At 55.3% G+C, this 13,494-nt stretch overlaps 1 protein-coding gene and 1 long non-coding RNA gene across 2 annotated transcripts in view; one reads left to right on the top strand and one right to left on the bottom strand.

Moving 5' to 3' along the window:
- Positions 1–9,035, top strand: part of CARD11 (caspase recruitment domain family member 11) — a 106,412-nt gene extending 97,377 nt beyond the window's left edge. The window contains exons 21-25 of the mRNA XM_020281496.2: positions 1,302–1,437; positions 2,346–2,525; positions 5,095–5,219; positions 6,527–6,642; positions 7,134–9,035. Of these exons, the coding sequence (XP_020137085.1) occupies positions 1,302–1,437; positions 2,346–2,525; positions 5,095–5,219; positions 6,527–6,642; positions 7,134–7,338 (762 nt within the window). The 3' untranslated portion in view covers positions 7,339–9,035. The remainder of the gene's footprint in view (positions 1–1,301; positions 1,438–2,345; positions 2,526–5,094; positions 5,220–6,526; positions 6,643–7,133) is intronic.
- Positions 9,036–12,321: 3,286 nt separating this feature from the next.
- On the bottom strand, positions 12,322–13,471 carry LOC105868511 (uncharacterized). Its single transcript, XR_012913445.1, has 3 exons — positions 13,286–13,471; positions 12,968–13,056; positions 12,322–12,762 (listed from the first exon to the last, which is right to left on the bottom strand). It is a non-coding gene; the product is annotated as an uncharacterized LOC105868511 (long non-coding RNA).
- Between the last annotated feature and the right edge of the window lie 23 nt (positions 13,472–13,494).

The raw sequence follows: 13,494 nt of genomic DNA, 5'->3' as shown, positions 1-13,494 counted from the left end.
TTAATAGAAAAATCAGCAACAGTGTATCAGGGGAAGAAAACAAACATTCCCAATATCTAGGCCAGCATAGCTCCTTGGTTTAACCATTAAATTTATCTGAGCATCCTGGAAGCCAAGGAGAAAAGGGAACCCCAGCAGGTGCTATCTACAGAAACATTTTAGCTCTTCAGGACCAGAAAGGATTTTTCCCTTTTACTTAATTCTAAAAGGAAACAAAAACAAACTTTTTTTTTGCATGGATAATTACATTTAAAAAATTGATTAGCACAATGTGTGGTATGTTCAGAAGTGAGTTCACATAAGTACGGGAGCCTTTTTATGACCATTTCTTATGTTACCAGTTGACAATAGCTAAGTTTTAGTTATATTAAAATGTAGTCCCATGAGCGTGTATCTGGGTAGTTGCCATGCTAATTGGGCCCCAGCAGAGCCAGTGTGACACTCCACTGCTCCATCCTGACATTGGAACAGAGGAAACCCAGAGCAATGGTTCCTGGTGGGACCTAAAACCCAGGTGGACACAAACAGGTGGCAGAGAGACACCAGGTGGGAGGGGACCCTGGCAAAGTCTGAGATATTCCTCAAGGGAGGACATCTACAGTGACACACCATTTCGCCCACATGTCATGCATAAGTCTGGAAACCTTGAGTCTCATACAAGGGCGTGCCGCCAGCCAGCACCAGGGCTGGGCTGAGACCCCAGCTCGCCTGCATTCTCCTTCCTGCAAAGGAAGGGTGTGGGGGGACAGTGTAGCCCTGGGAACATGGTGTGAACCTGGCCTCTCTGCCCACCGCTGGGGCGTCCTGTCTGCCCTCTAGGACTGAACCCTGTGAGTTGTAGCAGGAAGTGGGTGCCCCCCAAAAGACTCAGGGATACTGAGGCAGGGGTCAGGCCATGGTGAGCAGTGTCGAGGGAGACAGAGCTGTCCAGAGCATGACCACCACATGTACAGTGTGTGGGCTGTCCGTCAGGGGTCCTCACCAGCCAGGGCACAGCGGGTCCCAAGTGCCAGCAGAGGCTACACCCAAAGTCCCCACAGGAGTGTAGGTGGGACTGATGGAGATGCTATCAAGGGTCTGGCTGGGAAAGAGGCTTGGGAGCTCGAGCATTTGTTCACTTACTGACCTACTACCTACTCGAGCCACCTGCTGGGCAGCTCCAGTTCTTACAGGGAACTGACTGGGCCAGGGACCCCCGGGCAGGGCTGGGATTTGAAGAGAGGTCTGGCTTTGTCAGGATCAAGGCAGCTCCGCCTGGTCAGAAGCAGGAGACCGACTGATCCCTCCCTGTGTTCCTCCAGTTCGTCAGCAGGTCCGAAAACAAGTACAAGCGAATGAACAGCAACGAGCGGGTCCGCATCATCTCGGGGAGCCCGCTGGGCAGCCTGGCCCGAAACTCGCTGGACGCCACCAAGCTCTTGACCGAGAAGCAGGAAGGTACATGGTGACTGCGAGACCCCTCCCCACCGCCTTGGGCCACACAGCACCCCCTGAGGGCACATTGGTCTTGTGAGGGGCCTAAAACTTGGCCTGACCAGGAGGACCACGCAGCCTCCCGGGGTGACGTCCACCAAGCTCACCCCTCATGGCGCTGTGGTCACTCTGAGCCCAGATGCCACATTAACGGGGCTATTTGCTGTGAAGTGTCAGGGACTGATTTCTCCACCCACTGAGCACCTCTTGCTATTTAGCCATCCAACCAGGGGACACCGGGACACCATCCCCCACAGCAAGGCCCGGCCAATGGCCAGCCAGGCCCTGAGCTCAGGGGAAGGTAGGCCAAGGCCCCAGGGGAAAATCAGAAAGAAGCCAGGGAAGAAGTCAAGGGACGAGGCACTGGATTCTGGGGAACATTAACAGACCCCCAGTCCCGAGTCTCTGCCCAGCACCCCACACACCAGCCAGATGGGGCTTGACAAAGTGGAACTGGCAAAACGTCACCACCACCTGCCACGGCCTGGCTCCCACACCTCACCCTTCCCTGCCGGATGGCGCCTGCCGGTCGCAGGCCGTGCCCCTCCTCCAAGAAGCAGCCTTGACCAGCTGCTACAGCAACCCCTCCCTCCCGAGGATCCATGTGCTCCTTGTCTGCCTCCGCCCACCTTTCACCCCCGCACGAGGTCCCCACAGATGTGGCTCCTGAAGACAGGGCTGGATACCCAGGGCTCCGGCCAAGCCTCATGGCTCACGGCCAGCGGAGCTCGGCTGCTGCCCTTTGCAGTGGCCTCTGGGCCCCAGCCCCAGGTGGCACATCCCCCCGAAGGCCTCCCGGGCCCTAGGGCTGAGGGGGCACCCTGGAGGTGGGGGGCAGGGTCCTGACAGCCACTCTCTCCTGCCCCCACCAGAGCTGGACCCAGAGAGCGAGCTCGGCAAGAACCTCAGCCTCATCCCCTACAGCCTGGTGCGCGCCTTCCACTGCGAGCGCCGCCGGCCCGTGCTCTTCACGCCCACCGTGCTGGCCAAGACGCTGGTCCAGAAGCTGCTCAACTCGGGGGGCGCCATGGAGTTCACCATATGCAAGTCGGGTGAGCAGAGGTGGCTGCCTTGGGGGCCCCGAGGGAAGCTGTGGACAAGGCGACCACCCCTTCCCTCTCCACCCCCACCCCTCCCACCCCCTTCCTCCTCCTCCTCCTCCTCCATCCCTGGGCATGGAGAAGCTGCTTCCTCCTCGCCAGGTGTAGACCGTGAGGGAGTGAATCCACTCCCACATTGTCCCCGTGGCCCAGCAAGCCGAGAGAGCTGCCTCCCTTCACCTCAGGGGGAGAGGGCGAAGGTCACAGGGTCAGCCAGGAGTTCAGGTCCCCACTCAAGGCCCTAGGCTCGAGGCTAGCCAGCTGCTTGGTGTCCTCATGCACAGCAGGGCGATGGCGCCCACCCGAGGTGGCGCAGATCGCGAGGCCCAGCCCTGCTGTGCTAGACCCGTCATCAGAACCATTGGTGTTTAAGCACAGGGATGCCAGGCCGGGCGTGATGGCTCCAGCCTGTGACCCCAGCACTTTGGAGGGCCAATCGCTTGAGGCCAGGAATTCAAGGCTGCGGTGAGCTGTGATCGAACCACTGCACCCCAGCCTGGGCAACAGAGCAAGACCCTGTCTCAAAACAAACTGGATGCCCATGCCCACTCAGACCAGTTAAACATCAGATGTCTAGGGGTTTTTCTTTTTTTTAATGGTGGTAAAATAAGCATAACACAAAATTTACCATCTTAGCAATTTTAAGTGTACAGTTCAGTGGCATTAAGTACATTCTCATTATTGTGCAGCCTGATGGCTACCTTCCATCTCCAGAATTCTTCACCTGCAAACTGAAACCCTGTCCACATTAAACACTCTCCATCCCCTTCCCTAGCCCCAGGTATAACAGCAGTTATACTTTCTGTCTCTGTGCCTGGGGGTAAGTCATCAACCTGTTTCTCCTCTGTAAAACCCAGCAGGCACTTCTCATAGAGGTTGCAGGTGGCAGAGTCCAGCCTAGGTCTCAGGTTGTGCCCCCTGGGTGGAGCAGACAGGGCACAGACATGGGTTCCACAGCTCTCTGAGTGGTGGCTGCAGCCCACCTCCCTTCTTAGCAGGGTTCAGTGGCCCTGCAGCCTCCAGGCCCCAGCATTCGGGAGCACAGGAATCTTTGGAGGGCGTGTACCAATGCCATTTTCCTGCCTGACCCCTGGGAGCCACTTGCCGCTTCAGGGACAGGCTCAGGGAGAGGGATTTCACTCCTGCCTAAAGCCCCAAGCACTTTTCCCCTGGCACCTTGGCCGATGGGAGGCTTGGTAAAAAGCCTTATTTGAAAACCCCACTTAGCCTTTTTAAACTCTGCAGACATATCTCGTCTTTGCCTTGTGTCTTCACTGCCAGAGGCTATTGTTGGTTCCCTGCATGCTCTGAGTTTGCAGTTGGTACCTGGGAGCTGGCGTGAGCTCCCCTGGGCCAGACTGGACCTGAGCAGAGAATTTCAGAACTGAACTTACTCCACACTCCTCCTTTAGCCAGTGGAGAACCTGAGGCCCAGAGAGGTTAAAGACATGTTCAGGGTCATCCAACAAGTAGGTAAGGCCTCTGATACACACCATCTCCTCCAGGGAGCCTGCCTGCACACCTCTCCCCCACACTTCCTCAGTGCCCCCACATTAAATAGCCCATCACTGTACCCACTAAGTTTTATTATATAATTATCTTGTCACCCACATTCTTCTACCCAGCTAGATTGCAGATTTGTTAGTACAACAGCTGTGTTTTTAACATATTTTTCTTTCTACTGCCTGACCCTTAGTAGGGTTGATTGGGTGGGTGGATGATGGGAGGATAGATAGGTGGGTGAATAGATTGGTGGGTGGGTGGGTGGATGGATGGATGGATGGATGGATGGATGGATGGATGGATGGGAGAATGGGTGGGCAGATGATGGTTGGGAGGTGGGTAGGAAAATGGATTGATGGATAGATGATGAATAGATGGATGCGTGAATAAACACATGCATAAACAAATGAATGATGGGTGGATGGATAGGTGGGTGAATAGATTGGCGGATGGATGGATGGATGGATGGATGGGAGAATGGGTGGGCAGATGATGGTTGGGTAGGTGGGTAGGAAAATGGATTGATGGATAGATGATGAATAGATGGATGGGTGAATAAACACATGCATAAACAAACGAATGATGGGTGGATGGATAGGTGGGTGAGTAGATGGGTAGTTAGATAAACAGATGGATAAACGGATGATGATGGGTGGGTGGATGTATCGGTGGATGATGCGAATGGGGGGTGGACAGATGATCAGGGGTGGCACAGGAAATTCTTCATGGTTGGTGACTGGAGATCAGCACTGCACCAGTGTCTGAGCTACGTGGTCCATGAGTATTTACTAAACACCTGCCCTGGGGGCTGCCATGGGGAGTGTGAGGACGTGTGACCTTGGTCCTGCCCTCAAGGGGCTTCACAGTCCAGTGGAGGAGACAGAGTTCATTTAAACATGGCTGGAAGGGGGTCAGACACCGAGTCGTGTAGAGCCCATCAGGGGCGGGCAGGGCCTGGGTGGGACGATCAGCCCAAGCCCCCCTCGTGCTGCCTCAGGACTCGTCCCTCTGTCTGCAGACATTGTCACGAGGGATGAGTTCCTCAGAAAGCAGAAGACGGAGACCATCATCTACTCCCGAGAGAAGAACCCCAACACTTTTGAGTGCATCGTTCCGGCCAACATCGAGGCTGTGGCAGCCAAGGTGAGGTGGGCGCTGGGGGCCTGGGCGGGGCCGGGAAGCCCCCTGTCCCCAGCAAGGGTGGGATGGAGAGCTGCTCTCACCTCCCCATGGCCCCTGTTAACTTTCTCTCTCCGCCCTTGTTCTCTGGGCTCTGATGTGGGTTTATATTTTGGAGCCACCTTCTATTTTTGGTGGCTTCCTGGTGCTGGTGTGCTGGCTCACATTGTTCAGGGACGTGTGTGTGTCTGGTTGTGATAACAAGGGCCAGACATAGAGGGCGAGCGTGTCAGGGTGAGAGACAGGGCGAGCAAGCAGGTGACAGGCGCCGCGTTCACCGAACGGGAAAATGGGGCGTCAGAAAGGTTGCTGTCGGGGCGGCAGAGACCTTGTCCCCATGCAAGGCCGAGTCTCTTGGAGCCAGGTGCCTTGAAGGAGTTTTCTCTTGTCCTAGCAGTTGACAGATCCGAGACAGGGCAGTGTGACCTCAGCGTCCTAGCGGGGCGGGGGAGCAGCTCTGTGGGGACAAGAACCTTGGGGAGGGCAGGAGCAGGCACCCAGCCAGGACCTCCGTCTAGCCAGCGGTCACTCCTGCCCGCTCCTTGCGATACACATGCAGATAAGAGCACAGGCAGAGCCCTCAGCCATCCTGGAACAGTCTGTTGTTTTTTAAAGTCTGGGCCGCAGCAGTTTAGGAAATTCTGACAGCTGGAGTGGCTAGAAAATGAGTTGGCAGAGCTGGAGCCGAGAGCTCGTGTTGGCTGAGAAGGCGATGCTGTCCGGCGCGGTGCTGCTAGACACTGGGCACTGGCCACGCCGTGGGGTGTGGAGAGCGTGGGGTGTGGGGGTAGTGAGTGGCAGGAGGTCTGGGGGGCGCCGGGCTGGCCGTTTCCACCGCTGGGCCTGGGCATGTGAGCTTCACTGAGCTGCACGCTTAGGACGCTGTACGTATGTTCTCTTTCAGTGCAAAGTTTGGTGGCTTTTTAAAGTGATGCCTCTGTTGGAGCAGGGGTTGTCCTTTTTCTCACTGTTAAGAACCCTAGCAGATGCTCCCAGCCTGGCCCCTCACCTTCGTGCATTTTCCATCCTCTTGCCTAGTGCCAAGGATGCCCTTGCAGGCCTGCAAGAGTAGCAGGTGTTTTATTCACCCAGGTGAGGGGCCTGGCCTTTGCCAACAGCACACTGCTGTGCCCGGCAGAGTCCTACGGCTCGCCTCACAGAGGCCAGGTCTCACCTGTGCAGCCTGGCCCTGCGTCCCAGCCCGCCCAAGAGCCCGCACAGGTTGGGGAGAGCAGGTGGGCCCCCGCTGACCGCAGCCACTGTGCTCGCAGAACAAGCACTGTCTGCTGGAGGCCGGCATCGGCTGCGTGAGAGACTTGATCAAGTCCAACATCTTCCCCATCGTGCTCTTCGTCCGGGTGTCGGAGAAGAACGTCAAGAGGTTCAGGTAGGGCTCCCAGAGTCCCGGCTGCCCCTCCCCCACACACCCGCCAGGCCCCTGGCTCCCCGAGCCTTTGTTCCCCCACCCACCCATCCCCTTAGCAAGTCCTCATTGAGTACAGGACCCAAGTCCCAGGCAGACCCGGCCCGATCACAGAGCTGACACTAAGCGCAGCCTCAGAGACAGTAACTCACACGTGTGGGACAAGTGCTGATGGGACAGGGCGGCGCACTGCATGACCCGGGGTGGCGGAAGACCTCAGGACAAACCTGCGACCACCACTGCGGGGAGGGGCCCCGCAGATGGATGCTGGAGGACCCGCTGGCCCAGGCCCCGAGGCAGGGACGGCCCCAAGCGGGCCAGAGTTTGGGCGCATGGGGAAAGGAGGCGGACCCAGACTGGGCCAGGCCACGCTGGCCTCGGGATGGATGTGGCTCCTTACTCCAGATGCAGTGGGAAGCCACTGACGCTCTGAGCAGACGAGTGTCCCCCTGCAGGAAGCTGCTGCCGCGGCCGGACACGGAGGAGGAGTTCCTGCGCGTGTGCCGGCTGAAGGAGAAGGAGCTGGAGGCGCTGCCGTGCCTGTACGCCACGGTGGAGGCCGACATGTGGGGCAGCGTGGAGGAGCTGCTCCGCGTCATCAAGGACAAGATCGGCGAGGAGCAGCGCAAGACCATCTGGGTGGACGAGGACCAGCTGTGAGGCAGGCCCCAGTCTGTGACACCGCGGGGGCACGCGGCCCTCCTGCTGCCCACGGAGCTGCCCGGCCAGGGGCTCTGTCCTACCGGTGGTGGAGCCCTCCTTGGAGCCCCCGGGGACAGATACACCAGGCGGGGGCGGAGCAGGGCGTAGTTTATTCCACCTGGGGCAGGCCGGGCCCAGCCGTTCGGCCCTGCTGGCCGAGCAGGGAGACGGGGCGCAGGGGGCGCCAGCCAGAGGCCCGAGGCCAGCTGGCCCCTCAAAAGCCGGAGCAGCAGTTGAATGTAACGCATGGGACAGGAGTGCTCCCCACAGGACCTGGGGACACACCGTGAGCACATTCCCAGGCGGGACAGATCGGGGAAGGGGGAGTACACCGTGCTATTATTTCTTTCTTGCATTAAAACTTCTCCATTTCTTTGTTTTTGATTTTTTAAGTTGTTGTTAGTATTTAATAGTTTGCAGAGGTTTTCAGTTCTTGTCACCTTCCTAACCTGAAAACCACTCCCAGCAAGCTTAGTTGACACCCAGAAGGGCTCCGGCCCCACGTTCACTGGTGGGATGAAGGTGGGGTGACTATGCATCCCAGCTTCCCCGGACAGGCCTGATTGGCACTGGGCTTGGGGCATGCTTACGAAAGCACCCACTTTGACCAGCACGTCCTGATTTGGACGCTAAATTATACCTTCACCTGGGAAGGGCCTGTCCTTCTGTAGGCTCTGGGGAGTTCTTGCTGTCTGTGCCCTGCACCCCCCTGCCACGAGGCAGGACCCGCTTACTCAGCACTTTGCCGCACACTGTTGTCCCTGTCCCTTTGCATTTAGTGTCCCTGCCATGCAGCCTCACTTCATCCTCCAGTTCAGGAGGGGGTCTGTGCCCCATTGCCCAGGAGCCGGGGGAGTGCAGGAGAGCTGTGTTTCCTCAGCAGCAGGTAGCAAAGGCCCTAGGGGTTCTAGAACCATTCCTCTCCTTGAACCCCTTGGTGCAACCTTGCCAAGAATGGACCTCACGGGCATAGCCAAACCAGACCAGGTCATACTCTTGGCCAAGCACCATACTGTATAGACAGGAAGCTGGTAGGAGGCAGGCTTGGATTCAAACCCAGGTCTGCTGGTCCATTTGTGGGAACTGTGGGAGCAAGTGCTAGTTGACAGCCCGATATCCACACTCTCTTTCTTCCTAACAGAATCCAGATTTATTCTGAGAATCTGTGTACAGCTAAAAAGACATATTTCCTAGCCTCCCTTGCAGGTAGGGTAATCAAGGAAACGAAGGGGGAGATTTTAGGGAGAGACAAAGCAGACAAACACCACTTTTCTGCCTGGGATGCAGACATGATGGCTGGAGCTCCAGCAGTGATCTTGGATCTTGAGGTGATGGTGAAAAACAGGAACCCTGAGCAGGGGATGGTGGAGCAAAAAGATGAAAGGAGTCACAGTCGTTGGTGACACTCAGGAGCCCAGGACTACTGCTTGGATTTCTTTCACATGAGACAAAGAAGTTTTTATATTGTGTTCAGTGGCTGTTAGTTCAGTTCTCTGTTACTTGCAGCCTACAGCAATTCCTCAAAAATAATAGGAGCAGCCCTTTTCTCAATGGTTTCAAATACCACAAGCATGGGAGTTGGTCCTCTGCTAGGTTTTTGCCACATAGGCAAGGTATGAATTGTTTATAAAAGAACTCAATAAAGACCCAACCTAAAAAACAATACTGTGTGGCCTGTAGCATTTTCTGGCATTTTGACCCCTGGAAGACAAACAAGCACACCAAAGCACTGGGAGATGGGAGTAAATGGACAGGGGTCCTAAGAGGGCACCTTGTTCTCTCTAAAGATGCATCCCTACGTCACCGATTCTGAGCTTGCAGGGAACGCGAGGCCTCTGAAAACAAAAGCATCCCTCCAACAGCCACTTAGCAATGCAGCTTTTTCCAACACAGCCCCCGGAAACAAGTTGGATGCACCGGGTATAGAGAGGCCATGATTCCTCGGCCCAGCTGCAGTTATTTAGGGCCGGGGAAGCCGCTATGCCAGGAGATGCGGGGGCTGGAAGGCCTCTGCGTCCATCTTGTTAAAGCCCTAAGTGAAACAGTAAATTTCCCCCAAGCCGAGGCCATCGCGTTTCTCCCTGCAAGCCGGGCTTCCTTGTAAAGTGCTTAGTGCCGAGTGGACAGACGTGACTGGAAAAGAGTCCCAGATAAAAGGCCTGTTGATTGATTTATATTTATTTCTTTAACTTCAGAATTCTTGGGCTTGTCGTGCAAACTCGTGGCTTGCATGTAATTTGGGGGGAGGGGGTGAAGACAGGCCATGGGGAAAGATATCTGAAAAGAATTTGTGGTGGGTTTTTATCCCCTTGGCCCAGGTGATTGTAACCAGGCCCCAGATTGCAGGGCTGGGGGGTGGATACTTGCTAATGAGAAGGGGTGGGAGGAGACCAGAGCAGGGCAGGAATGAGGCTCCCTGTGCCCGGCTCTCCCCCGATGCACTGGTGAAATTAGCAGGAGGCTGGGATTGGCGCCCGAGGAACCTGTCCACATGCGGATTTCAAAGGAGATCTTCAACATCTGCTCTAGCTCCCGGGTCCTGTTCGTCAGCTACTGACAACCCCTGCAGCTGCCTGCAGGACCAAGCAGGGCCTGGGGTCCCAGGGAAAGACTGCACAGAGCTCCCTGCAAGGTCTGGCTGCAGCTCCAATTATCGCACAAGGGTCTGCACGCCGAGCTTGCTCTTTGGAGCCGGCCCAGGGTGCAGGGAGGCTGCCCGCACAGCAAGCCGGAGCCTGTGCCAGGCTGATAACACCTCGACGGTGCTTGGTCCACCTCACAGGACCTAGCCAAGCAGCTCAGAGCCACTGCAAGACGCAAGCCCCAGCAATCGTGTCCTATGTGCACGTGCACACTTTTCTGTCCAGGTTTTCTCAGATTCCCAAAGGGTCCTGTAATCCCAAAAAGGTTAAGAACCATTGCTGTTGGGTTTGGCAAATACGAACAAATATTTTTTTGAGCTTCTATTCTGTGTGCCAAGCACTTTGTAAATGTTATTTTACTTTACTTACCTCCCAAACTCTTCTCTGTTTTATACAGGAGACAAGTGAGGCTCAGATAGGTTAAGTAACTTGACCGAGGTCACACAGCCAGTATATTGGAACTGCATTCAGGTCTGGTGGATTTGCCAACCACAGTCTCTCAGCTGGATCTTCCGATCCAGAGCTGCTGTCTGGGGCCCGGGAGTGTTGGTCATGCATCTCCTCTGCTCTTCCAGTAACTGGGGAAGTGGTTGCTGTCCTGGGCAGTGGCTGGCGTGGGGCTGGGGTCACAAGATGACAGATTGAGACTCTCTCAGACAAGGCAGCTGCTCAGCCCCTGCAGCACCAGCCCAGCAGGCCCTGGGCTTCTACCTAAGCAGGCCACAAATCTGGGGACGCAGGCTCTCTAGCTCAAGCCAGGAAGGAGCTGCTTTGGGGAGGGGCAAATGCAGGAAGGGAAAGTCTTTGAGCTTTGGCATCATGCCACCATGCTGCCCTCAAAAGCCACCATATCCACTGGCCTCATTTTCCTGGAAGTGCTTCTCTCTGAATTGGCGTCCTAGTCACCCCTACTTCCCTTTCTCCACGGGATTTTTCTGTGGTAGTTCCGCCATGCCGACCAGGATGCTCACCCTGGCCAGCTCCTCTTGGTGCTATAGGCCCAGGTGGTCCCTCTGTGGTCACCATGCTGCTGGTTGCTGGGAAAAAGGAGAAGAGAGACACCAATAACAGTTATGACAACCTCAGGAGGTTGTCATGAGATCGAATGAAGCTGCAGGTGTAGAACCCAGGACCATCCACAGTGGCCACAGGACACAGAGTATTGGCCTATCATTTCTCAGACTGGCCCTACCATCTATAGAAGTCACGGCAAAAAGTGCGCAGCACCAGGAACCTCAGAGAGGAAAGAAGCTTCAAGGTAGAGAGGCTTTGTTTTTATTTGAAATTTTGTATCCACTTTTAATAGGTAAAACACAAAGTTCAAAAGCTGCTCGTTATAAAGGCTTACATTTAAAATCCTCGCCTCTCCCCATCCCTCAGCCCCATCCTTCCCCAACACACACAAGAAACCAAATTTATTAGCATCAGCGCGTCCTTCCAGAGCTCTTCATGCTCACACAAACCATATTCACGTACCAACTCCATTCCCTCCTCTCGTCATGATACCACAGAGAGCACATTGTACATGCTGTGCTCTACCTTGCTTGGGTTGGTCTGTTTAAACGTGTATCTTGGAGCTCTGATCAGTGCATATCTTGGGGCTCAAATTGGAGCAAACAAATGTACTTCCTCCTTTTGACAGCAGTCTGGTGTCCCGCCAAGGGCTGTCCACCTTTGCTTCACCGGCCTTGCTGATGAACGTCTGGTTGTCTCCAGGGAGTAACTGCCTGAGCATCCATCTGTGCAGTCTCTCTGCAGGGTAAACTGGACCAAGGACTACATGCTTATTCCCTTGGATGGAGCCCCATAGCCCTCCATGGGGTGGCACCCCTGGACACAGGCAGGTGGGTTTCCATTTGGCCTGTCTGGCTCATGGAGTCAGGTGTCATGAATGGATGGTGGACTCACCTGTCCCCCTCCATGCCCCAGTCGTGCTTTGAGTTCTAAGAACCTGACCCAGGAGCTGCTCTTTTAAACTGCAAAGTGGTGTGTGTGGTTTGTGAACTGTGGTTCTCCTGGGGGTCTGGAGGGACACTTGGTGCTGGGACTACCCCACCTCTGCAGGACACAGCTTGATCCTCTCCTCCTCCCACCCTCAGGAACACTAGTCCACGCAGGTGGTCCTTGGTGGTGCTGCTGTGGGGATGGCTGGAAGCCAGGCTCAGCTGGGGCTGGCAATCGCAGTGCCCACACATGCCATCCCCAGCTTGGTAGCTTCAGGGTTTTGGATTTCTTAATGGCAACTCAGGCTTCCAGAAACAGCGTCCCCAGAAGCTGCTTATGACCTAGCCTCAGGAGTCTCAGAACAACACATCCCCAAGAGAGTCAGGAGGACCAGCCCAGATTCAAGGAAAAGGAAAATAAATTCCTACTCTATCGGGGGAGTCCCAAAGAACTTGAAGCCTCTTTTAATCCACCTCATCCCCAAAGCCCATATTCTGGGAACTTCTGGGCTGAAATAGTAGTAAATGTCCTAAGCCAGTTACAGAGCCAACAGATTGTTTTCTACAAACTGTAGCTGCTCAGGGCAAAGTGTCACTTGCCTGACAGGTGATCCTAGCTGTGTAGAGAGGGCTTGGGCCTGCTGGGTGCGCTGTGTGGAATGCCAGCTTCTCAGAACTCAGAAAGGCTGGAGGTCTCCTTCTGCTCAAACAATACCAGGCAAGGGAGATGGGGAAAAAGAAGAGCCCCAGGGTGTCTGGAAGCAGTTTCATTCATCACCTCACCAGCCCAACAGGCTCTGAAAACAGGAGCAGAAAAGGCTTCAGAAGCTACAGAGATGGGCGTGATTCTCTACTACACTAATGGCAGCCATTAGGCACAAATGGCTATTTAAGTTTAAATCAATTAAAAGTAAATAAAATTAAAAATCCAGACTAGCCACATCTCAAACGTTCAGTAGCCTCATGGGGCCGGGGGGTACTGTATCGGGCAGTGCAGCTCACAACATGTCCATCACTGCGAGAAGTTCTATTGGACCGCTGCCTCAGACAGTTGCCACATTCCTGCCACTTGCCTGGCGCAGTGCTGGGTCCTGGAACACAGGAAATTATCAGCCCCAGTACCTACTCTCAGGGTGCCCGCAGCTTGCTGGGACAGACACAATTAAACAAGCCGTTGCACAGCTATTGGAGGGGCCCAGGGGCCAGCAAGGATGCAAATGAGTGAAGTGAGCCAGAGTAATGAAGTAGGGACAGAAGGGCCCTGGCAAACTGGAGCGCACGACCCATATAAAAGGGGCTCGACCTCGACCAGTACTCGACCTCGAGTGCTTGGCGCCATGCAGGCAGCAGCTCTGTCTCGCCAGAGCTGACTGTTCAAGAAAAGTGTTGGTTTGCTCTGCCAGGCCTGTTGCCTCATCACTACAAGATGTCTGCCACAGATCCAGGCATCACATCCCCACATGCGGTGCCCACAGCAGGGAGGGAGGGAAATGGAGACCTTCCTCTTCGCGTGCAGTCTCTCCTTCACC

Source organism: Microcebus murinus, chromosome 19 (genome assembly GCF_040939455.1).
Source record: "Microcebus murinus isolate Inina chromosome 19, M.murinus_Inina_mat1.0, whole genome shotgun sequence".
In the NCBI taxonomy this organism is placed as follows: Eukaryota; Metazoa; Chordata; class Mammalia; order Primates; family Cheirogaleidae; genus Microcebus; species Microcebus murinus.
Note: the sequence above shows the minus strand (reverse complement) of the source record. Positions and strands in the feature narration are given on the sequence as shown.